At 56.1% G+C, this 23,855-nt stretch overlaps 2 protein-coding genes across 7 annotated transcripts in view; one reads left to right on the forward strand and one right to left on the reverse strand.

The window, feature by feature from the left end:
* CHERP (calcium homeostasis endoplasmic reticulum protein) lies at positions 1-21,624 on the forward strand. Of its 3 annotated transcripts, none has more exons than XM_059918174.1 (17): positions 1-79; positions 389-562; positions 4,562-4,746; positions 5,862-5,999; positions 6,260-6,411; positions 7,940-8,084; positions 8,186-8,275; positions 9,548-9,794; positions 12,506-12,681; positions 14,577-15,012; positions 16,323-16,561; positions 17,581-17,714; positions 18,409-18,495; positions 18,912-19,055; positions 19,141-19,257; positions 19,742-19,836; positions 20,115-21,624. In XM_059918174.1, the coding sequence occupies exons 1-17, from the start codon at positions 55-57 to the stop codon at positions 20,306-20,308; spliced, it is 2,778 nt and encodes a 925-aa protein (XP_059774157.1). In that variant the 5' UTR covers positions 1-54; the 3' UTR covers positions 20,309-21,624. The 3 variants fall into 3 exon arrangements, with proteins under 3 accessions (XP_059774157.1, XP_059774158.1, XP_059774159.1); XM_059918175.1 differs by having other exon boundaries at positions 7,973-8,084; XM_059918176.1 differs by having other exon boundaries at positions 389-511.
* C3H19orf44 (chromosome 3 C19orf44 homolog) overlaps positions 18,762-23,855 on the reverse strand; it is a 25,491-nt gene continuing 20,397 nt past the window's right edge. For 3 of the 4 annotated variants that reach the window (XM_059918182.1, XM_059918178.1, XM_059918179.1), the window contains 2 exons: positions 22,084-22,165; positions 18,762-20,430 (listed from right to left, as the gene is read on the reverse strand). In XM_059918182.1, the coding sequence (XP_059774165.1) occupies positions 20,379-20,430; positions 22,084-22,165 (134 nt within the window). In that variant the 3' untranslated portion in view covers positions 18,762-20,378. The other variant, XM_059918180.1, reaches the window with a different exon arrangement.

Genomic DNA, 23,855 nt, shown 5'->3' on the forward strand with positions numbered 1-23,855 from the left:
CGGCCCTGGTGGGCGATCGTGAGGCGCCGGAGGACGTTCCCCGCGGCCGGAGCCATGGAGATGCCGCTGCCGCCCGATGGTGAGGCCCAGCCCGGGCTCGGGGGCCGTTTCTCTCTCCCCGGAATCCCCTGTTGACCCGCCCCGCCTTCCGGGGTCCCCGGGCCTAGGAGGGGGCGGGGCTCGGCCTCCCGGGTTCGCCTGCGGCCTCTCCCGCGGGTCCCCGCATTCCCGGAGCGCTTCTGGCCCCTATCGGGACCCGTACAAGGGCGGCTTCTCCTGGGCCCACCCCTAGGGACCCCGGCCCCGCGGACGCGGGCTAGGAAGCCAGGGCCCCAGGATTTGGGCGGTCCTCGCTGACGCCCCGCGTGGCCTTTTCTCCGTCTTCCAGACCAGGAACTCCGAAATGTCATCGACAAGCTGGCCCAGTTCGTGGCTCGGAACGGGCCCGAGTTTGAAAAGATGACGATGGAGAAGCAGAAGGACAACCCGAAATTCTCGTTTCTGTTCGGAGGCGAGTTCTACAGTTACTACAAGTGCAAGTTGGCTCTAGAGCAGCAGCAGCGTGAGTCCTCTCCAGCTCTCAGGCCGCCCCCTCGAGCGAATCCTTTCTCTGGTTCCATTTCGGGCTCTGCCACAAAACGCCTTCTTTTAGGTCGCATGCTATTTCTCTGTGAAAATGGGTTAGTTGGGCCTTCACGATTCCTTCGGCTGTTCCCAGAGCCCTGCGGCTGCAGGGTCCGAGTGTCATGGAGAACGAGGTTATCGATTCTCCTTCTGGGCTCCGGATCAGGGATTTCTGTTGTTTTGCAAACATGATGACTGAGATCAGCGAGTAGAGTGACTGCTTCAGTGTTTTCCAGGGAAGAAGTGATAGAAGCCGGAGTGGGTGGGACCCTCCTGGCAGGTACCGTCCAGCCCCCTTTGCGGGCTCTCTGTGGGTCCAGCAAGGTTTTTGTGCATTTCAGATGGTTGGAGTCCAGATCAAAACTAATTGTCCTGTGGGCTTTAGTTCTTTGCAGCTGTTTATGTTCACTGGTTTGGGCTTCAAGGTTCCGGCTTGAAATTAACAGAATTTAAGATGAGCTCAGTTATCCTAGGTGGTCTTTGAATAACAGATAAATAGTTCCTGAGTTCACATCTGTATTGTTCAGTAGCAAATTCCTAGCTTCTAGATAACGTTGTGTTTCAGATTGCCAAGTAGGTGGACATTGAAAGGTGAGTGCTCCTTGGACTGCAAGCTCCCTGAGGCCAACCAGACCTTGTTTGGGTCAGTGTTGTGCCTAACAGGTAGCAGGTAGTAGGTGATCGATAGTTTGTAAGACATAGCAAAGGTACAGTGGCTTGAACAAGCACAGTGTGTTTTGAGAGCCGGGAGAGGAATCATAAGAGGCCTAGCATGGCTGGAGTGTAGATGTGTGTAGACGGGGGAGGGGGTTGATCTGAAGTGGGAAAGTTTCCAGGGGAAAGTTTGGGTTTTCTTCCTTAATCCAGGGGTTCTTCTGGTGCCTGTTTAAGGTTTGAGATGAGGGTGGGGAAGATCTGTTGCCTGAAACTGTAGGCAAAATGTACCCATTTATGTGTTTCTGGAGCAACCGTTCCTTAGCCCCAGCATGTCAACTTTAAAACCTCTGCTGTAGGCAGTGGGAAGCCACAAGGGAGGTTGAAACAAGGGAGAGGTGGGTCGGGTTTGTGTGGCCTGTGTGGAGGACAGGCTAGAGGGAGCGTGAGTGGAGGCTGGGACCAGTGAGGCTGGCAGTTGGTGGTAAAGTCTGAATTGAGTCGGCGAGTTGAGTAAAGGGAGTGGGCTTGGGGACAGGTGGGCTTCAGGGGTAGAATCTGTGAACTGAAGCGCCAGTTGGATATTGATGCGGGTGGCATAACTTGGCAGGGGAGGATGGTGTTTGGGTTCGAGTGACCATGAGGTGAGAGCTGCTTCCCCTGCGAGGGGAGCCCACTCCCACCCTGAAAGTCAGAAATCGGGGGCTGCTTGGGACTTGGTGCCATAATGGGGGGAAGTTGGGGTGTTTCTAGCAGGGGAAGATGGGGGCTCAGGAAATGCTTTCTGCAGGTAAGAATATCTCCATTGCCATTAAAGTCCGTATCAGAGTTAGACACACGGAAACTGAGGAGCCAAGAGTGTTTGGATGGAGGAACGAGCCTTAGGAGGGGCTGGGGAGGCGAGGGGACAAAAGCTCAGGGTGCCTGAAGCCCAGAGAAGGAGGGATTCTTGGAGCAGCCAGAAATGAGGGTGCACAGCAGGGAGGGCTGGCTTACCAAGGACTTAGGAATTCTGGAAGCTTTGGGGACGCTCTAGAAGGGTTTCAGGACTGTGTTCTGGAGCAGGGCTAGCCACTCTGTAGCCAGCCCTTCACCCTGGTGGTTTGAGAAGACTGAGTCCTGGGACCGCTTGAGGTTGGCGCCTCACAGACTCTGGTGAAGGACTGGTTTTTGTTTTTTTCTGATCTGTTGCAAAAAGTACAGTTTGGCAAAGTACAATAAAAATGTGAACAATGATGGGAGTTCTCTGACAGTCCAGTGGTTAGGACTTGGCACTTTCACTGCCGGGGCCCAGGTTCGATCCCTGCTCGGGGAACTAAGATCCAGAAAGTCACGTGGCACAGCGAAGAAAAGAAGAAAATGAGGGGAAAAAACGTGAACCATGAAACATCAAATTCCTGTAAAAGTGCCAGAACACTCCCTCGCCATTTCTGTGCTTGTCTAGTCTTGGCGTCACCTGGGGCTGGCCCTCGGACTGCACTTTGAGCAGCGGCACTACAGCCGCAGAGCAGAGAAGGGGGGAGGGGGCAGGACTGGATGCAGCGAAGCCAGGTCCCAGGTTGGTGCAGGTGACAGCAGAGTCGTGGCGGTGACGGCAGGACACACACAGATGGGCGTGTGACCTAGGAGGGTGACTGGACTGTGTGGGGCAGCTTGTTAGTGTGAAGTGCAAGGGAGAGAAGGGTGCATGAACCTTCTCATTTCTGGCTCAGGTATGTGGGCGTAGCTGTGCCAGCCACGGATCAGAAGGGGAGCTTTGGAGGGGGTGGAACGCAGGGTGAGAGGGAACCCATGCCTGTCTGAGGTGCCTGTGGAAAGCAGTGGCTATTTGGTCTGTAATTAGACCCAAAGCTTGAGGAATCCAGGGTGGCGATGATAGATTTAGGGGTCGTAGAGTGCACTTTGTAACTGCAGCCACAGGAAGATGTCATGTTCTCCTGGGGCCTTGCTCAGAGGAGGGGGCTTAATTCTCACACCTGGCATCTCAGTATGTGAGGGTCGGATAGAGGAAGAAGGGGCCGAGGGGATGGCCACACCGGCCACGTGAGACAAGGAGCTGAGACGGGGCCATCAGGCTGAGTGGGGATGACCGCAGTGGCTTTGGGGGGGGGGGCGGAGCCAGACCTCCGTGGGTTGAGATGAAGGGGAGATGAAGAATTGAAGATGAATCTTGGCTGTAAAATTGTTGAGAGCGGGGCATGGATGAAGAGGGAGCTTTTAAAGATCGAAGACTCGGGTGTGTTTAGATGTTGCTGGGGCAGTCGGTAAAGAGAGAAAATGAAGGAAGGAGAGCGAGAGGACACATTTCCTAAAGCAGCGTCCCTGGGAGGGTGGGATCCAGAACGCAAGTCAGGGGGTGGGGGTGGTCCCATAAGGTGCCTTTGGTGAAGGCCTGCCTCAGACCTAAGCAGTGGTGGGCCCTGGACGACACCCTGCACCCCACCGTCCTTTCTATGGCTTTGTCCAAAGGCTGGGCCCCCTTAGAGTGGGACTCAGAAGGGCTCCAGCAGAGCATGGTCACGCTCAGACCAGCCGAGGCCCAAATGCAGAGGGGGAGGCCATCTTGTCCAGGGACCCTTCCCCAAGTCCTCCCCTCCCGTCCCATCTGGCGAGGTTTGGGGCCTGCACCTGCCCAACGCAGTCTCCTGCTAGCAGAATAAGGCATCCCATGTCGCCTCAATATGGATTGACCCTTGAATACAGAGGAATAGAGTCAGTGGAAGGAAGGCAAAGGGTGGGGTGTAGGGAGGCCACAGCATGTGTCGGGTGCTGCCGTGCTCCTGCCATAGGGCTGCAGGTGCGTGGGTTTGCTGGTCACCATCCAGAGGTCTGCTGGCTTTGCTGTCTTGAAAGGCAAGAGTAGACTGGGGGACAGCAAGCGTTAGAAATTGCTGCCGAGGTTGCTGGGGGTTGAGAGACTCCCTCGGGGAGGGGCTGTTTCTTCAGGCCCAGGCAAGGTGTGGAGAAGGTGGAGGGGGTGGGCTGAGGCTTCCTCTGGGCCGAAGGACAGTGGGCAAGGCTGGATGGTGTTGGCTAGTGAGTGGTGAGATGACGGTCCCAAAGGTCTCCGAGGAGAGGACGAGCAGGAAGGCAGAAAGGGTCCGGGGCTAGGCCCCATGATACAAGGCACGCATGGCTGCGGCACGTCGCAGGGGTCCTCTTCTGGGTGGTGAGTATAGGGAGAGGAGCCCCCAGGACTCAGAGCTGCCCAGGAGGCGGCCAAGGGGATACCTGGACCCCAGCCACATCCTCACAGGGGCCACCTCTCCTCCTCTCCTGCCAGTCATCTGCAAGCAGCAGGCCCCAGAGCTGGAAGCGGCAACGGCCCTGCCACCGCTGCCACAGCCCCCGCTGGCCCCCGCTGCGCCCATCCCGCCAGCCCAGGGCACCCCATCCATGGACGAGCTCATCCAGCAGAGCCAGTGGAACCTGCAGCAGCAGGAGCAGCACCTGCTGGCCCTCAGACAGGTACGGGCTGGCTCCGTCCCCGCCCCCGCCCCCGCCCCTCTTGTCCTGAGCGGAGTACCCAAGCTCACCCTCTGTGCCTCAGTTGTTGTATCTGTACATTGACACTAACGTTAGATGTCAGCGCTGAGGACGGGGATGTCCCGTTGCCCGGGGCTCGGTGCCTGACGGTCATTATCCCTCCATGCTGCCACCACCCATGTTGTGTGTAGCTTGACCCCGATGCTGGACACGGAGGTTGCGTCTCATCCCAGTGAGGTCACTGCACGAGCTTTGATACACACACACCCGTTGTGCTGGAGTGGGTGCCGACAAGTGAGACTGCACATTGGAAATTGTGTGACAGAGAATGCCCGGTGGCCTCTGGCGCCACCGGCACCAGCTCCTGCTGGTTAGGTCACCCCAAGCTGTTGTGGGGAAGGACTCTTTTGTCCCAGTCCATCACAGTCTGGTACTTTGGCCAAATACAATAGGATAAACTGCCAGAAACACAAGATGGATGAAAAGATATCTGAAACACCAGCCCCAGTTTTAGTATTGGAGTCAAGATGTAAGTTACGGTTGTATTATTGAAAACAAAACACTCCAGAATGCTTACCCTCAGTTTCCATACGGAGCTCGTCACAGACTGGGCAGTCTGGCTTCAGCCAGCCCTGGGCTGACTGCCTGTCCCCTCAGCAGCACCGGATCTCAGCCATATCTCAGTTTGCCAGCCTAACGGGCAGAAATCTGGCGTCATGTTTTCATTGCGGACTCCCTGGTTGCTCGTGAGGTTGCTCTGCTTGTATGCGACTGGTGACTGTTTATATTTGTCCTCTCCATACCGTGTTCACACCCGCCACTCGTTTTTCTTTCTTTTTTTGGTGAATTGATGTGCAGAGGTTCCTTGTTCCTCTGGGTCTTAATCTTTCTGTCTGTCATCTCCGGGGAGACATTGTCTCCCCCTGTATCTTGTCTGGCTTTATCCTCTGCCTGCTCTGCCTGTTACGGCCGTGACTTACAGATGCATGTCTCAGGCTTCGGGCGTGAGTGTTGGGGGCAGGGCACTGATGGGCCAGCCTGGCTGGGCCTGGGCCAGGGTCCCTCTCACGCAGTCTCGGTCCCACTTGGCCTTCTAGGAGCAGGTGACAGCAGCCGTGGCCCACGCGGTGGAACAGCAGATGCAGAAGCTCCTGGAGGAGACCCAGCTGGACATGAACGAGTTTGACAACCTGTTGCAGCCCATCATCGACACCTGCACCAAAGATGCCATCTCGGTGAGGGCGGGGTCAGGGTGGGGGTGTGCTCCCAGAACCTGGTGCTCCTGACTAGGTGGGAGCTCCTGCAGCCAGTCTGGGCCAGGGCTGCTCCAGGGGCACCCCGTCTCCGCATCCCCTTCCCGCATGAGCACTTCCGTGGGCTCCCCCACCAAGAAAGGTGGAAGGCAGGCAGAGGCCGTCCGACATTCCCGGGCATCTGTACACACTTTGGCCTGGGGGAGCCCAGCCCCACTCACCCACCACCCTGGCTGTTTCAGGCTGGGAAGAACTGGATGTTCAGCAACGCCAAGTCCCCACCGCACTGCGAGCTGATGGCGGGCCACCTCCGGAACCGCATCACGGCCGACGGGGCACACTTCGAGCTGCGGCTGCACCTCATCTACTTGATCAATGATGTGCTGCACCACTGGTGAGGGCCCTGCCAGCTCCGCCTTCCCTCCTGCTCCTTCTTCCTCTCCCGGCCGATGCTCTACACTCAGGAGCCTGGCCTGTCCCGGGACTGGGAACCACTCTTCCGAAGACCCAGGGGGAGGGTTGGTCTGAGCCACAAGCCCTCCATCGGGAGGACAGCCACCTGCACCCCCCACCACCTCAGCCCCTACCCCAGACCCCTCGCCCCACCTGGGGCCGCTGTCCCCTCACTCCTTGCTCTCAGGGCAGTTTCTGGGTGTTTTTCAGTGTCTCTGTCAGCTGCCAGCTCCCTTTCACTGATCTACACACACCCCAGTCACCTGACTCTGCTCTGCTTCAGGAATCTTCCCGTAGGGTCCCCCTGGCTAACCCTCTGCACACCCCCAAGCCCTCCTAAGGCCAGGCCGGTGTTTACTTCCACACGGCCTCTTTGGTGCCTTTTGACAAACGTTAAGTCGAGAAACCAGATGGCTGGGCCAGAGACAGGGGGAAGCTCACGGTGCTAGTAAGGCTAGCCTGTAGCTGTGAAGACTGGCTGCCACATTTGTCTTTGAACTTGGCTGGCTGGGGGACGGCTCCTGTGAGGGCAGCAGACTCAGACCCAGGTCTTGCGCCTTCTGCCCGCATGCAGCCGGGCCCTGCCCCTCCCCGCTTCGTGTGCCATGTGGGCGGTTCCGGTGTCACTCCGCGCTCCCTACATCACCTTCCCCTATTTCTCTGCCATTGGGAAATAAGTAGCTGTTTGGAACCTTGCCTGCCTCCTGCTCCACCAGCCGCTCCGCTGACTCAGGGCAGATCTGCAGAGACAGCCCTGTTTCTGGCGCTTCTCCAGCCACCCGCTTCCTGAGCCTCACTGTCTGGAAGCCCAGTGCGGCTCGCCCTGTCCTCCTGCCTGGGCTGCCCTCCCTCCCCCAACCTGGCTTCCCGGCCCCGGGCACTTGCTGCTCTCCCTGCGCTCCCTCTGGTGAGCTCGCCTCTGAGAGGGGTTCTAGCTGCCCACCTTCTTCCCCGGGCTCTGCCACCGCATTGCGCAGCTGCGGGCCCTCCACGCTCATTTATGCGGCATGCCCCCCGAGAGGGCGCCTCACCCTGTCAGGCCTCAGGCTCCTAGGCATCTGGCAGCCCGCACACTCCCTCTGCCTTGTGGAAGGCGGGGTCCCAGCCCAGGTTTCCTCGTGCCTAGGGTGTGACAGTGCTGAGCGAGGCTGCCTGGACAAGGCCCTGTACCTACAGCAACCCCAGCTCAGCCTTTGTGGGCAGCTGGGGCTCTCAGAGGCCTGCATCTGTCCATCCTCATGCCACCCTGGGAGAGAAGGGTTATCTTACTGATAAGGGGACCAGGATGAGAGGCCTTGCTCTGAAAGTCCCCAGGCTGTGTTCTTTCCCTCCTCCCACTGCCGTCCATCCATCTTGTGGGGAGCCCAGCCCTTGTCCCAGCCGGGTTGGGGGCCCGTGTCCCAAGAAGGCAGAGGGTGCTGTGGCTGGAGCCGCGATGGTAACGGGCGCGTGGCCGGGTCCCGCCCCAGGGCCCTGACGCGCGGAAGGTCTCTCCCTCACAGCCAGCGCAAGCAGGCCCGGGAGCTGCTGGCCGCCCTGCAGAAGGTCGTGGTACCCATCTACTGTACCAGCTTCTTGGCCGTGGAGGAGGACAAGCAGCAGAAGATTGCCCGGGTACGAGGGGCAGCTGGTGGGTGGGGGGGAGATGGGCGGGGGCGGGGGGGTGGCCCTCGTTTTCCCCCTGACACGGCCTTTCCCTCCTCCCCAACGTCCAGCTCCTGCAGCTCTGGGAGAAGAACGGCTACTTTGACGACTCCATCATCCAGCAGTTACAGAGCCCGGCCCTGGGGCTCGGCCAGTACCAGGTGTGTGCTGCTCCCTGAAGTCAGGGGGCTGGGCACCACCAGTAGGGTGGTGACCTCACAGTCCTGGTGGCATTTTCCAAACTGGACTCCCGGAGTGCCCCTGGGATGGTGGTGAGTGGTGGGAGGCGGAGTCTGAGGAGCAGCTTCGGGGGCCCCCACCCCATCCACAGCAGCCAGTGAGCCCACCAGACTTTTCCTGGTGCGCTTGTTACCAGGTTACCTGGTTTAGGCTCTGCTCTCAGGGGTGCCTTTGGCCCATTTGCTCTGGTCCTCCAGGTGTGATGGGAGCATGAGGAAACCCTGGCATAGTCTAGGCTGCCACGGTCATCGTGTTGTGCACGGTGTCCCCTGTGTGCACATCTGCTTGTCTCTGAGAGGGCATCTGTCAGAGGTCGGGGTCGCAGAGCAGAGAGAGGAGGGCCGGATCTCCTTGGTCACCTCTCCTGTGGTGCCGGCATTGCTAGCCCATCTACAGCTGCTTGGGTAAAAGGCACAGTTCACACCCCCTTTTCCCAGGCCGGAAGATGTCGTCTTCCTGCACAGGTCTGGTTGAATGTGAGAAGCTATATGTTGACCGATTCCTCTGTGATGCTCCTGACTGCCACCCTCCCTACAGGGGAGAAGCTTTCATGCTCAGAAAGGCAAATGAGGAAAGTGCATTTCAGACTTTTTCTAAGCTTTACTCCTTTTTTTAATTGATAAATAAAAATGGGCTCATACCACCATACCACAGTGATATTCACTGCTTTTCTCCTATTGAGTTGGCGGTAGCAGCTCATGGTTACTGAGTCACCCTAGTTCCTTTCACTGCATTTTCCCCGAGTCCTCAGAGGTAGGTCCCGTTATTGTCCAGTTTTATAGGTGAGGAAATTGAGGCTCCGGGGAGGTTGTGACTTGCTCAAAGCCATACAGTGAGTAAGAAGTACAGTCTGTGAGCATGTCCCAGGACGTTTGTCAGTGGTGGGATTTTAACGTCTGCGTGGCACTCCAGGGCACGGCTGTCCTTGCTTATTCCCATTGTTAGGGAATTCTAAACTGCCCAGCACCAAACGTCACCAAGTCCGGCTAGATTGAGATGCTCTGTGGTTGTCAAGCTCAAGGTGATTGTTTTACGTGACAATCGCCTGCTTGCCCTGGGTCCCTGGGCCTTGCTGCCCGCAGCATCACCCCAACCTTCTGGGTGCTCCCCAGGCATTTGTCCCCGTGCTGCTCCAGAGGGTCTCGGACCTTGAGTCTCACATCCTGAGTGCCGGCTGCCCTGCTCTCCACCAGGCAACCCTCATCAATGAGTACTCCTCGGTGGTCCAGCCGGTGCAGCTGGCCTTCCAGCAGCAGATCCAGACCCTCAAGACACAGCACGAGGAGTTTGTCAACAGCCTGGCCCAGCAGCAGCAGCAGCAGCCGCAGCCGCAGATCCAGATGCAGCAAATGGAAGCTGAAGTCAAGGCCACGCCGCCGCCGCCTGCTCCGCCCCCCGCCCCCACGCCTGCCCCGGCCATCCCGCCGACCACCCAGCCTGGTACGTGGCTCCCTCAGCACCTGCCCCCAGGAGGCAGCCTCCGGAAAGCAGTCTCCTCCCCCAGGAAGGGATCTGGTTCTGTAGTCTCAGGCCCAATCCGAAGAGCAGATTTTAATCTATTTACAAGCACCAGGCAGGTAATTTCACAGGTAAGTGTAACCACGCCCTTACAACTGAGACAGTTCTCCTGTACAAACCATCCCAGGGAATGGAGAGGAAAGCTCTCCAAGTCATTTTTCGAGGCTAGGATAACTGACACCAGATAGACATGGACAGGGAAAGAAAGAAAAATGTAACCCAGTGTCACTTCTGAGCAAAGATGAAGAAATAGGAAATATTGGGTTGGCCAAAAGTTCGTTCGTTTTTTTCCATAAGATGGCTCTAATAGCACTAAGTTGTCTTTAATTTTGTTAGATTGTATGTGACAGCTGTCATATCAGTGTGCATTTAAAAAAAGACATCAAAATTGGTGAATTTTTGTGTAGCCAGTTTAATACTGAAGATAGAAAAAAAAAAAAAAAAAGGAACATTTTCAGCATATTATGGTTTATCATTTCAAGAAAGGTAAAAACGCAACCGAAATGCAAAAAAAGATTTGTGCAGTGTATAGAGAAGGTGCTGTGACTGATCAAAACGTGTCAAAGGTGGTTTGCGAAATTTCGTGCTGGAGATATCTCGCTCAACGGTGCTCCACTATCGGGTAGGCCAGTTGAAGTTGATAAAGATCAGATTAAGACATTAATTGAGAACAATCGACATTATACCATGCGGGAGATAGGTGACATACTCAGAATATCCAAATCAAGTGCTGAAAATCATTTGCACCAACTTGGTTATGTTAATCTCTTTGATGTTTGGGTTCCACATAAGTTAAGTGAAAAAACCTTCTTGACCGTATTTCCGCATGTGATTCTCTACTTAAACATAATGAAAACATTCCGTTTTTAAAACAAATTGTGATGGGCGATGAAAAGTAGATATTGTACAATAATGTGGAATGGAAGAGATCGTGGGGCAAGTGAAATGAACCACCACCAACCACACCAAAGGCCAGTCTTCATTCAAAGAAGGTGACGTGTATATGGTGGGATTGGAAGGGAGTCCTCTACTATGAGCTCCTTCCAGAAAACCAAACGATTAATTCCAACAAGTATTGCTCCCAGTTAGACCAAATGAAAGCAGCACTCGACGAAAAGCGTCCAGAGTTAGTCAACAGAATAACGCAAGACTGCATGCTTCTTTGATGACCAGGCAAAAACTGTTATAGTTTGGCTGGGAAGTTCTGATTCATCTGCTGTATTCACCAGACGTTGCACCTTCGGATTTCCATTTATTTCGGTCTTTACAAAATTCTCTTAATGGAAAAATTTTCAATTCCCTGGAACACTGTAAAAGGCACCTGGAACAGTCCTTTGCTCAAAAAGATAAAAAGTTTTGGAGGGCTTCCCTGGTGGCGCAGTGGTTGGGAGTCTGCCTGCCAATGCAGGGGACACGGGTTCGAGCCCTGGTCTGGGAAGATCCCACATGCCGCGGAGCAACTAGGCCCGTGAGCCACAACTACTGAGCCTGCACGTCTGGAGCCTGTGCTCCGCAACAAGAGAGGCCGCGCTAGTGAGAGGCCCACACACCGCGATGAAGAGTGGCCCCCGCTTGCCGCAACTAGAGAAAGCCCTCGCACAGAAACGAAGACCCAACACAGCCAAAAATAAATAAATAAATAATTTAAAACTTCCTTATTAAAAAAAAGTTTTGGGAAGATGGAATTATGAAGTTGCCTGAAAAATGGCAGGAGGTAGTGGAACAAAAGGGTGAATACGTTGTTCAATAAAGTTCTTGGTGAAAATGAAAAACGTGTCTTTTATTTTTACTTAAAAACTGAAGGCATTTTTTGGCCAACCCAATGAAGTCTTAGCAGGTGAAGTCTAGCACAGTATTTAAAAGATACGTCATGACCAAATAGGATATGTCTCAGGAATATATAAGGATGGTTTAATACCAGAAAATCTAACAAAATAACAGATCAGATGGGAAGAAATCTTTCAACTAGATGCAAAAAGGGTACTTAATAAAGTGATGATAGGGGCTTCCCTGGTGGCGCAGTGGTTAAGAATCCACCTGCCAATGCAGGGCACACGGGTTCGAGCCCTGGTCTGGGAAGACCCCACGTGCCGCGTAGCAACTAAGCCTGTGCACCACAACTACTGAGCCTGCGCTGTAGAGCCTGCAAGCCACAACTACTGAACCCGTGTGCCACAACTACTGAAGCCCGTGCGCCTAGAGCCCGTGCTCCGCAACAAGTGAAGCCACCGCAGTGAGAAGCCCGCGCACCGCAACGAAGAGTAGCCCCCACTCGCTGCAACTAGAGAAAGCCTGCGCGCAGCAACGAAGACCCAACGCAGCCAAAAATTAAATAAAATTTTTTTTTAAATTGATAAAAATTCTTGAGCAAACTAAAATCAATATGGCTTATCGATCAATAAGTAGGATACTTATTGTAAAGCGTTCAAAGGAGAGAGGTGCGTATCCTGGCCAAGGTCAGGTCTCTCCGTGTTGCCTTCCTGGAGGCAATGGCAGTTTTCAGTGGGGTCAAGAAGCAAGGGTTTATTAGGCAGTAAGCCCAGCCTGGGTTGGCCCTGGGTGCTTGCTGAAGATCATTTCGTTTGGGGCCTCCTGCTGCCACCATCTCTGAGTGCTTTTTTGCCTGGTTCTAGATGACAACAAGCCACCCATCCAGATACCCGGCTCTTCCGAGTACGACGCCTCAGGAGGGGTCCAGGACCCTGCCGCCACCGGCCCCCGGGGCCCTGGGCCCCATGACCAGATCCCACCTAACAAGCCCCCGTGGTTTGACCAGCCTCACCCCGTTGCTCCTTGGGGCCAACAGCAGGTATCTCTTAGAACTTGTTGCAGGGGCAGGTGGGGCACACTTGGGTTCAGCTGGATGGCAGGCAGGTGGGTGATGGCCGCTGTGCGGGTTGATGGGCTTTTAGCGGCTCCCTGGGCAACGAGGTTCTGCAGCAGGGCCTGGGGTTTGGGGGTGCTGGCAAGAAGGTGATAGTCTTCCCGAAGTATTGGGACTGAGCTGGGGAAGAAAGTTGGGCCTTTACATCCTTCCCGGGAGCTTTGGTTACCTGGGCTTCTCCGTAACACAGGTCCCCATTTTCCTGTGAGTGCTGAGAAGTTTCACACCATGAAGTACAGCAAGGCGATTTGTTTCCTTCCCTCTTTAACTCATTTGACCCTCTTTAACTCATTCCTTCCCCCTTTAACTCAAGGCGATTTGTTTCCTTCCCTCTTTAACTCATTTGACCCTCTTTAACTTATTCCTTCCCTCTTTAACTCAAGGCGATTTGTTTCCTTCCCTCTTTAACTCATTTGACCAGCAGTGTCAACATCTCATCACCCTAGAAAGAACATGGTGCTTTCGTAAGGAAAGGAAAGGTCAGAAATACCAGGCTAGCAGCATTTTCTGGGTCTGGGATGCTGGTCCTTTCTTCCCTCCCTCCAGGTTCCTTGGAGTCAGAAACTTCTAGGCCAGGGCAGGGGTCATTCTCATCCAGCATAACATGACTGGAAAACACCCCGCAGCTTGCTCTCTGGCCACTGGACCTGGTTAGAGCAATCAGGTCTAGCTCTGGGTGTCCACTTGCCTCTCGACCAGGCATGGTGGGTGTGGCCCTCCCTGGTTGACCCTGTGTGGAGGGGGTGTAAGGGAGACAGTTCTGGGCTGACAAGTGCAGGGTCATGGCTGTGAGTCCCCCCAGCCCACCCTCAGCTTCCGGACAAGAGATTTAACATCACAAAAGATGGGGCATCCCCACAAAGACAGCTCCCGCCTCTGGGTGCCTGCTGTGAGCCCTGCAGTGCTGGGTGCCCTCTGATGCGGGGGCACTTCTCCCCATTTTGTTGGTGTGGAAACAGATGCCCCTAATGTCTCCCGGCTCAGTCTTTGGGGACCGGCAGGTTAGGCTCACAACGGTGGGGCTCCCTCACTGAAGGCCAGCAGTGCACCCACAGTCCAGAAACCACAGTTGCCATATTGAAAATCTGGCTTCTTTTGAAAACCTGAGGATGTGGCGGCCGGGGCCGGCCTCCCTGTGCTTGTGGTCAGCGGAGCCCCCCAGCCCTGACCCTAGAGGTGGCCCTCTGGGCAGCCTCACCCAGGCGCAGGCCACCCTGGCCCTGAGTTTGGGTTGCAGTCCTGGCTCTTTAAGTCTTCAAAGCAGCAGCTGGGCAAGCTCCAGAGCTTATGGTCTTCAGCTTACAGAAAGCCATTTCCTGGTAACAGAGCAGACTGAGATAAGGATGTGAGAGGGCAGGTGACCCCAGGAGGCAGCGTAGGGGAGAGAAGTGACAGGGAAGGGAGAACAGGCAGGGACGGGGTGTCGTCAGGGCAGGCTCTGCCGTGGGCCCTGCGGCTCGGCCTCTGTGCCCTGGGAGTGGTGGGGCCGCACCCCTGCACTGTCCCACTGAGGGGCTCGTGGGCTGGTGTTCGTTCCCCAGCTTCTGTCAGGCATGGGGTTGGGGGGTGCTCCCCAGCCCAGATGCAGGTGCAGCATTTGAGAGTCTGGGCCTGGGGGACAGGCGGGCACCACAGCACCCGCTGCACACGTCAGAGTGAAGGTGGCAGCGCCCAGCCGGGCTGTAGGCCTGCAGCTCCAGGGGGTGCTGGGCTCGGGGCTGGGCCGCCTCCACCGCCGGAGACTGAGGTCAGCAGGTGCCTGCTGGGTGCCTCGCGTGCCCAGTGCAGGCCGGGTCTCACGTCCGCTCTTTGCCTTGCAGCCTCCCGAGCAGCCCCCCTACCCACACCACCAGGGTGGGCCGCCCCACTGCCCGCCCTGGAACAACAGCCACGAGGGAATGTGGGGCGAGCAGCGTGGGGACCCCGGCTGGAATGGCCAGCGCGACGCCCCCTGGAACAGCCAGCCCGACCCCAACTGGAACAACCAGTTCGAGGGCCCCTGGAACAGCCAGCACGAGCAGCCGCCCTGGGGCGGGGGCCAGCGCGAGCCGCCCTTCCGCATGCAGCGGCCGCCACACTTCCGCGGGCCCTTCCCGCCCCACCAGCAGCACCCGCAGTTCAGCCAGCCGCCACACCCACACAACTTCAACCGCTTCCCGCCCCGCTTCATGCAGGACGACTTCCCGCCTCGGCACCCCTTCGAGCGGCCACCCTACCCTCACCGCTTTGACTACCCTCAGGGGGACTTCCAAGCTGGTGAGTGCGAGGTCGCCCTCGGGGGCACCGTCCTCGGGCCAGGGATCATGTCCCTCTCCTGCCCTGTGATCCCTCAGAAGGTCAGGTCACTCGCCGGCAGGGCCTGGAAGAGGCGCCTGACGAATCGGCCTTCTGAGCAGGCTGGTGGCACTGCTGGCGGTCCTGCCGTGTGGCCTGGTGTGCCCTGAGCCAGGGTGACAGGCGGAGGGTCATAGGGTGACAGAGGAGCCCAGCTCGGTCCCTCAGGAAGGTGGGGAGAGGAGGGCAGACCGGCGACCCTAGTGTGGGCACCCGCCAGGCACCAGGCCAGCTGTTGAGGTGTGAGGCCCTGTATCTCGCAGAAGAGGAAGGACGATGGGGTTCCAAAAGGAAAAGGAACTCCCTAGTCCCCACGGCGGGCGGACAGGCAGTGAGCGAGCCGCTGAGTCCAGGCCCGGCAGCGCCTGTGCCATTCCCTGCTCCTTGTCTTGCTGTTTTCGTCAGGTGTTCTGTTTTCTTTTTGAAGAATCTTTAGTTTTCTCGATCTTGTGTTTTGTAAAAAATTTCATTTCAACTTTCCTACTCTTTAATCCTTATCCTCAAATCCATTCTTGACTGTAAATTGAGCTTGGAGACCAGTAGCAGGTTTCTTACTTGTTGTGAGTGTCTTGGGGCTGCTGTAACAAAGTACCATGGACTGGGTGTCTCCAACAACAGGGAATTCTTCTCTGGCACTTAGTTCTGGAGGCTGGAGGTCCGAGATCAAGGTGTCAGCGGGGTTGGTTTCTACTGAGGCCTCTCCCCGTGGCTTGTAGATGCCTGTCCTCTCCCTGTGTCTTCCCATGGTCTTCTCTGTGTGTCTGTGTCTTAATCTCCTTTTCTTAGAAAGACATCAGTCAGTATTGGATCAGGGCCCACTCATAGGACCTCATCTAAAGTAGTCATCTCATTACAGGCTCCATTCCCAAATGCAGTCACATTCTCAGGTACTGGGGACACAGTTTGGCTCATAACATGGCTGTTTGAAGGTTATGTGATTTCCCTTGTGGTTCTTTCTTTCGCCCATGAGGTCTGTCAGGTGCTGCTCTGGGTGCAGGACAGGCCACTCTGAGCCCCGGCTCCTCCCCCGTTGCTTTGTGGCCCCGAGCAGTGAATGAAGCAGCTGGAGGGTTGGTGCTGGGCAGGGCTGCCCAGGAAGTGGATGTGGGCATCCTTGCCCCACTCTGAGCCCCTTTCCACCGCGCTTATTACCCTGGAGAGCTCGACCGGGCTGTTGGCGTTGCCCAGCTCTCGACTTTGCGGCAGGCCTGAGTCAAGTTTCTGTTTTGCAGAGATGGGACCCCCTCACCACCATCCCGGCCACCGCATGCCTCACCCTGGGATCAACGAGCACCCGCCTTGGGGTGGGCCCCAGCACCCTGACTTCGGCCCTCCTCCCCACGGCTTCAACGGGCAGCCCCCTCATATGCGGCGACAGGGCCCTCCCCACATCAACCACGACGACCCCAGCCTGGTCCCCAATGTGCCCTACTTTGATCTCCCTGCCGGGCTGATGGCCCCCCTCGTGAAGGTAATGTTGCCGAGTTGAGTGCCAAGCTTAGCCTTGAATGCTTGGTCTCCACGTGGAAAGTTCACAGGTGGAACCCTTTTCCCGATTGGCTACAAAACACTGCTTCCCAGGGCCCCTGCCCCTGTCGTTTCCAGCACCCCAGTGAGCCTGACCAGTAGTCAGAGAGGATGTGCCTGAGCCAGCAACACCGCTTCGCGTGCTCACGTGTGGCTGCGAGCAAGGCCCGTGTCCCCGTCTGCTCCCTCCAAGCCTCCCTCCTGGGGCTGCAAGCTTGGTAGCTGCTCAGAGTGGGCTGGGCTGGGCTGGGCTGGGCCTGAGGTGCAGGTCCTCTGGGTCCTGGCCTTTGGAAGCCACCTTGCCCAGGGGCTGATGACAGGGATTTCTCAGAAAAGGGGTGGTCTCCAGTTGAGCAAGGTGAGCAAGGCAGGAGAGGGGGTCAGAAGGGAGCCAGGGCTGGGGCTCAGGGCGCTCTGAGGGTCATGCTGGCTGTACTGGTCACTGCCGCTCCCCGTCCCCTCTGAGACACTAGCATACTGGAAGTTGAGACAGGTCACGCTGGGGCAGCAAGGGGAGGCAGAGGCAGAGGGGCCAGCGGGGCTGCCCTCGGGGTAGGAGCTGGAGCAGAGACAGGGGCACATAGCGGGGCCCCTGGGTAGGCGCCTGGGCACAGGGCGGTGTTTGGCAGGGGAGGGCGTCTGGGATCCATGGCGTGTCGGTGAATTAACAGGGGTCTTTCCTCTACCTGAGCTTGGAGGCCATGTCTTCTCTGCATTTTTGTAGAGAGAGAATTCTGTAGCTTCTATCGACTTCCATGGAGCCCTCAACCACCCCATTTAGGAATTGAAGTATTGGTGTGGCCAAACCCTCCAGGAGGGTGGGGTTTCCCAGGAAGGGCCGGGTGAGGCACTCTGATGCGCAGGGCAACTGTGTCCCGCCCCCGGCTCTCCGGTCCCCCAGCCCCCTCAGTTCCCTGGATGGGCTCCAGCAGGGAGCAGTGACGGCTGTGTTCTCCACTGCAGCTGGAAGACCACGAGTACAAGCCTTTGGATCCTAAAGACATCCGCCTCCCACCCCCCATGCCACCCAGTGAGAGGCTGCTGGCGGCCGTGGAGGCCTTTTACAGCCCTCCCTCACACGACAGACCCAGGAACAGGTACGGGGCTGCGGGAGACGAGGCGCTCGGGCTGGTGATGGGAGGGGAGGCCCCTGGGCCCTCTCCTGGCCTGTCTTCCCCAGTTTGCTTCACAAGAAAGACTCCGGACAGTCCCACCTTCCGCCCAGGGTGGTGTGAGGCCCAGGTGAGAAAATGTGGTTAGGAGATGCCATTTCTCCCCCAGCTTGCGTGATGTGTGCCACGCATAGAGTGGCCCTCGATAAAAGGCTTTTACCACGTTAGAGACATCAGAACAAGAGTTTACCTCGGGATCCCCTCCCCCAGCGGCCTCCTCGCTTCAGTTAAAATCGTCTCCTGCTCTGTTTGGGGCCACAGGCCTATCTGCCTACAAATCAAGAGTTTCTCGTCCCCAGTTACAGTAACCCTGAGACCCTCTTCAACTATTTGGAGAAAGCCCAGCATGGAAAGGCGTGGGAGCCACGGAGCGCTGGGAGCGCAATCCAGCCTCTCCACCTCCCAGCGGGCGGCCTGGCCTCCGGGCCTGGTCGCTCCTCTGAGAAAGGGCAGCCCTGTGGCAGTGACCACCCGAGTGCTTTCTCTGCTGGGCCCTTGCTCAGCATCCTGAGTGAAAGAGGGAAGCCCTGTCGGGTAGGGCTTATTCCTGGTGACTTTTTCACAAGTTCCCTGTGGGAGGGAGGCTTGCGTTCATACAGGGGATGCCCTTGTCTTACAGTGAAGGCTGGGAGCAGAACGGCCTCTATGAGTTCTTCCGAGCAAAAATGCGGGCCCGGCGGAGGAAAGGCCAGGAGAAGAGGAACAGGTAAGAGCGCACACGCCCACCCCGCCGCCCCCTCCCCGCCGCCCGTGTGGAGGTCAGGCCTCCGCAGTGCATCCCGTCCTAGGTCAGCTGGGAGCAAGCCCTGCCTTTGCCGACAGGCGCGCTGTGGTGTCGTGCCCGGCGCAGGCAGAGGGGGGTCAGTTCTGGCCTCTGCCTGGGTCGTGGGTCTGGCACCCTACGATAAAGGTGCTGTGAGCCACCAGGAGCTGTTTCCCACAAGGCCGAAGTTAAAACACCAGTACGAGAGAGAAGCTTGCCATAGTCTGTATTCAACCCTGATGTGAAAGGGCGTGTCTGCACCTGCACTGGGCACATCGGGGGTCTTTTAGAGTTGGGGGTTGGGGCGGGCTGGGCACAGCCCATGGAGGGGCTCCGGCTCACCAGGCCTCTCCCCGCAGCGGACCCTCGAGGTCTCGGAGCAGATCCAAAAGCCGAGGGCGCTCCTCCTCCCGCTCCAACTCGAGGTCCTCCAAGTCTTCCGGCTCATACTCAAGGTCAAGGTCTCGTTCGTGCTCCCGCTCGTACTCCCGCTCCAGATCCAGGTAGGCAGGGCCGCGCCTCTCGGGATGCAAGGCCTCAGGCTCCTCGGCAGCTGCGCTGACCCGCCCCCTCTCCCCTGGCCCGCAGGAGCCGCAGCCGATCACGCTCCTCACAGAGCCGCTCCCGGACCCGCTCTCGCTCTCGGTCCAAGTCCTACTCCCCGGGAAGGAGACGTCGGTCGCGGTCCAGGAGCCCCACCCCGCCGTAAGATTTCTGTCTTAACTGTCAGGACCTCTGGTAGCGCTGGAACCCTCTGATGCTTTGCTGTGAATGTTGAAACGTGTTGTTAGAAGACACGCTCGCAGTGGCCTGCGCCAAGGCGGCACCTCGGGGCCCCCGAGCGCTAGCACAGTGACAGTGGCACCTCGTCTCAAACCTCGCTGTTACCTCTGCAGTCACGTTGTAAAGCCTGAGGCGGTGGCTGCGCTCTGTATTTTCTGACCGTTTTACGGGTCCATTGTGGCCCGCACGTGCCGCTGAGTGTGAGGCAGGGGCCGCCATCTTAGGGAACCCCCTTATCTGCCGGCGAAGAGGATAAAGAAGAAGGCTAGAGACACGAAATGTGTGTGTGTGTGTCCATCTCACGCTGGTGACCCTTCATATAAGCTACACACTGTAATATTCTAAGTTTTCATTCCAATAAATGTATCAGCTCTTTTTTAAAAGACGTAACCTGTCTTAATTTTAGTTCCTCGGCTGGTCTGGGTTCTAATTCAGCACCTCCTATACCTGACTCCAGGCTCGGGGAAGAGAACAAAGGACATCAGATGCTGGTGAAAATGGGTAAGGTTCCTGGGAAGACGGAACAATCCGCTCTGGGCATCCGTGGTTGGGGGATGATGAAGTCAGGAAGTTCCAACTCATGACCAGAACTTCTGAGCCTGCAGGGTTTTTACTGAGCATCCTTTCTTACTACCTTAGTTTCCCGTTTATAAACTGCATGTCTGCATGTCGTTCGACTCTCCAAACACATTTCCATTTAACTTCGTGTCAGGGTCAGTGCACCACAATTTCAGCTTCCTCTGTGGGTCGTCGTAACCACTCATCCCTCTCTTCTTCAGGCTGGAGCGGATCTGGCGGCCTCGGCGTGAAAGAGCAAGGAATCCAGGACCCCATCAAGGGGGGGGACGTCCGGGATAAGTGGGACCAGTACAAGGGCGTGGGCGTGGCCCTGGACGACCCCTACGAGAACTACCGCAGGAACAAGAGCTATTCCTTCATCGCCCGCATGAAGGCCAGGGACGAGTGCAAGTAGGCGCGGCGCGGGCAGGGAGCCATGCCAGTGGCCGGCCACCGGCAGCGAGGGCTGTTGGACCCTTCTTGGCTTACTGGCAGTGGAAGGTGGTAGGGACAGCTCGGTTCTCACACGGTCTCCATCTGTGGGGAGCGACAGAAGAGAAGGAAGACTTCAGCAGGCCTTGTGACGAGTGCCACGCTTGATGGCGTGGAAGGCCCAGGCCCCACCTGCAAACCAGCTCTAACGTAGCAGCAAGAGTCACGAGGAGATGCCCAGCCAACTCGACAATGAGCTTATTTCCCTGGACAGTGAAGCGAGAAACATAAGACCCTTGGATAAGAATTCTTGTCATCTGAAGGAACGGCTGGCTGTCTCCCATCTCCCCTCAGCCTGAGCCGCTACAACCAGTGGGAGTGCATGGAGGAGGGGCCCTGAGGGCACACGCCAGCCCAGCCCAAGGGGCCGGCCCTCCCACTCTCCCATCGGTTGTGTTGTGAGAAGGCTCAGGCCAGGCGCTGGTACTGCTCACTCATTAAAAATGGAAAAACAAAACCTTTTTGATTTGCAAAGTTAAACAGGGTTTTCATTTTTACTCCAAATGGTTTAGTTTTAGAAAAAAGAATACTGATCTAGGTTGATACCCATTGAGATAATTTGAAACCTGATTCCTCTGAGACATACTAGCCCTTAGTTGTTTAAGCTGTTTAAGTTGAGGTGTTTTTTTGTTTGTTTTTTTGTTTTTGTTTTTTTTTTTTTGAATGTTAGCCATTTGCTGTTCCCTGCAGAAACAAAAGGTTCTGAGGAAACTTATCTGAGGCATCTCCAGGTCACGTAATGATGACGCCCTTGGAGAATCTGTACCCTTAGTGTCTCTACTTGTGTTTTTCACGGAGAGGAACCCACACACCAGCACTCACGTGCAACGGCCCATTCACATCCAGAGTGTGGAGAGCGACCACCGGCCCTGCTTCCTGCTCTGTCACTTCCTTTGCCTGCCCCAAGCCGCCCCCAAAGGGAGGTGAGGCTGGAGGGAGCCGCCTCTGCCGGGAGCTGCGGAGCGACCGCCTGGGATCGGCTGCACTCGGCATCCGCGGGCAGCTTGGTGCGGTGCCATTTATTTGTACAGAAACATTTTTGAAAAATTCTTTTCAATAAGATGCAAAATTTTCTCCAACTTTTCCACCTGATGTGATAAAATATTTGATTTTGTTCTAGATTTCCTGTAGCTGTGAATTGTTCAAACATGTCTGATTCAGGATAAAATGTAAACGTGTTGTTAACAATTTCTTGTGGATTTTACTGTTTTGCCTTCAAATAAAGACTTTTTTTTTAAAGACTTTTTCTCTGTGCGTTTAAGTCAGAAGCGTGCTCAGGCTGAGGAGGGAGGAGGTGCGTCCCGAGGGCAGACTTTGTCTGAATTGTGGAGTCGGGTCAGAAGCTCTGCCCTGGTGTCTCCTGGGAGTCCCCGGCGTGGACGCCTGGTCCTGTTTCCTCGTGGCTCCATGTGGCTCCAGACAGGCTGGCATCCTCTGTCCTGCCACGAGTGGTGACAGCTCCACCTGGGGTTCCATTTCCACTGGCCTGTGGTACGTCCTCTTGGGTGCCATGCACACCGAGGAAATGGGGGCTGGGAGGGCTCAACTACTCAGCTAGAAAAGGCTGCAGCTGGGATTCCTCTCAGGTGAGTCCTGGCTGCCACCTGCCCCCAACCGCTGAACGTCCCCTGGGAACTAAGGTGTGAGCGTCACGGCTGGTTTACGGGACCAGCTCCTTAGACCGTGAGTCTATCTCACCTCCCGGCGTTCACAGCTCCTTCTTCACCTCCTCCAGGGCCTCCTCCATGGTCAGCGGGGTGGGCCTGTGTTGCCTGATGTACTGTGGGGCAGAGGACACGGGGGAGCCATCACCGCTGCTGCCTCAGTCTGCTGAGGCTCTGGGTCCTGGAGACGGTGCCTGTCCCCAGGGGCTAACAGGGAAAATGAAAGGATGCCAGGTGGCACTGGAACAGAAGAGGAGAGGGGAACCCAGGCAGCCTCCAGGCAGGTACCCTGCAAGGGGCGAGCCCTGACTGAGCCTGGAAGGGAAGAGGGGCCGCGGTGAGGGGCAGGGCTACCCAGGGTGCCCTCAGAGGACACAGGTTGGGGAGGAGGACTTAGGTGCCACTCTCAGGGTGTGGGCCTGGAGCAGAGGACACAGGTTGGGGAGGAGGACTTAGGTGCCACTCTCAGGGTGTGGGCCTGGAGCAGAGAGCAGGCAGCCACACGTGGGCTGCAGGCAGGTGACGCAGTCAGATCACTTCAGCCTGCATCCAGTCAACTGATGCACATCCAACAGAGAAACAAGTTAAAAGGACTCCACTGGGGAGCAATCACCCCAGTCCAGAATGTGGGAAACTGTCAGATAACCTATTTTCTTTCTTTTTTTTGGCCACACCGTGCAGCATGTGGGATCTTTGTTCCCCAGCCAGGGATCGAACCCACACCCCCTGCACTGGAAGCGCAGAGTCTTAACCACTGGACCGCCAGGGAAGTCCCAGGACAACCTGTTTTCTTCCAACCAATAAACTGCAAGGAAACAAAAGGGGGGGGGGGGAGGGGGGAAGACCTCTAGAGCAGTGGTTCTCAAAGTGGGTCCCCAGTGGGCCCATAGGAGAAACGCCCACTGCTAGGCCCACCCTGCTGCCAACACAACCCCAGTGGTCAGGCCCTCGGGGGTCTGACGCTGCTCAGGGCTGAGAACCACTGCTCTAGATTAAGACATCAAACGATCTTGATGTACCACTTTGGACACTGATGAAAAAAATAGGAACAAAAGGTACAACTTTTATGAGATGAGTGGAAATCTGAACACTGGATATCTAATGATATCAAGAAAACTTAGGGCTTCCCTGGTGGCGCAGTGGTTAAGAATCCGCCTGCCAATGCAGGGGACACGAGTTCGAGCCCTGGTCCGGGAAGATCCCACAAGCCGTGGAGCAACTAAGCCTGTGCGCCACAACTACTGAGCCTGCACCCTAGAACCCGCGAGCCACAACTACTGAAGCCCGCGTGCCTAGAGCCCGTGCTCTGCAACAAGAGAAGCCACCCAATGAGAAGCCTGCACACCACAATGAAGAGTAGCCCCCGCGCGCCACAACCAGAGAAAAGCCAACACGCAGCAACAAAGACCCAACGCAGCCAAAAAAAAAAGAATGTTGCAGGAATTCCCTGGCTGTCCAGTGGTTAGGACTCTGCACTTTCACTGCCAAGGGCATGGGTTTGATCCCTAGTCAGGGAACTAAGATCCCACAAGCAAAACAAAAAAAAAAAAAAGTCAATTTGGTTTTGGTATACTGGTATTGTGACTATTTTTTTAAAGTCCTTATTTTTAAGAAATATATACTGAAATATTTGTAGATAAAATGATAAAAATCACCATGCAGAACAACTCATATAGTATGATGCCATTTCTGTAAATAAATATATATATCATGTTATTATATATGAATACTATACCTCTTCTATATATTTTATACATAGTATAAAATATGTAAGATATAATATTGTACGTGTACATAACAGTTTAT

Source organism: Balaenoptera ricei, chromosome 3, assembly GCF_028023285.1.
Source record: "Balaenoptera ricei isolate mBalRic1 chromosome 3, mBalRic1.hap2, whole genome shotgun sequence".
In the NCBI taxonomy this organism is placed as follows: Eukaryota; Metazoa; Chordata; class Mammalia; order Artiodactyla; family Balaenopteridae; genus Balaenoptera; species Balaenoptera ricei.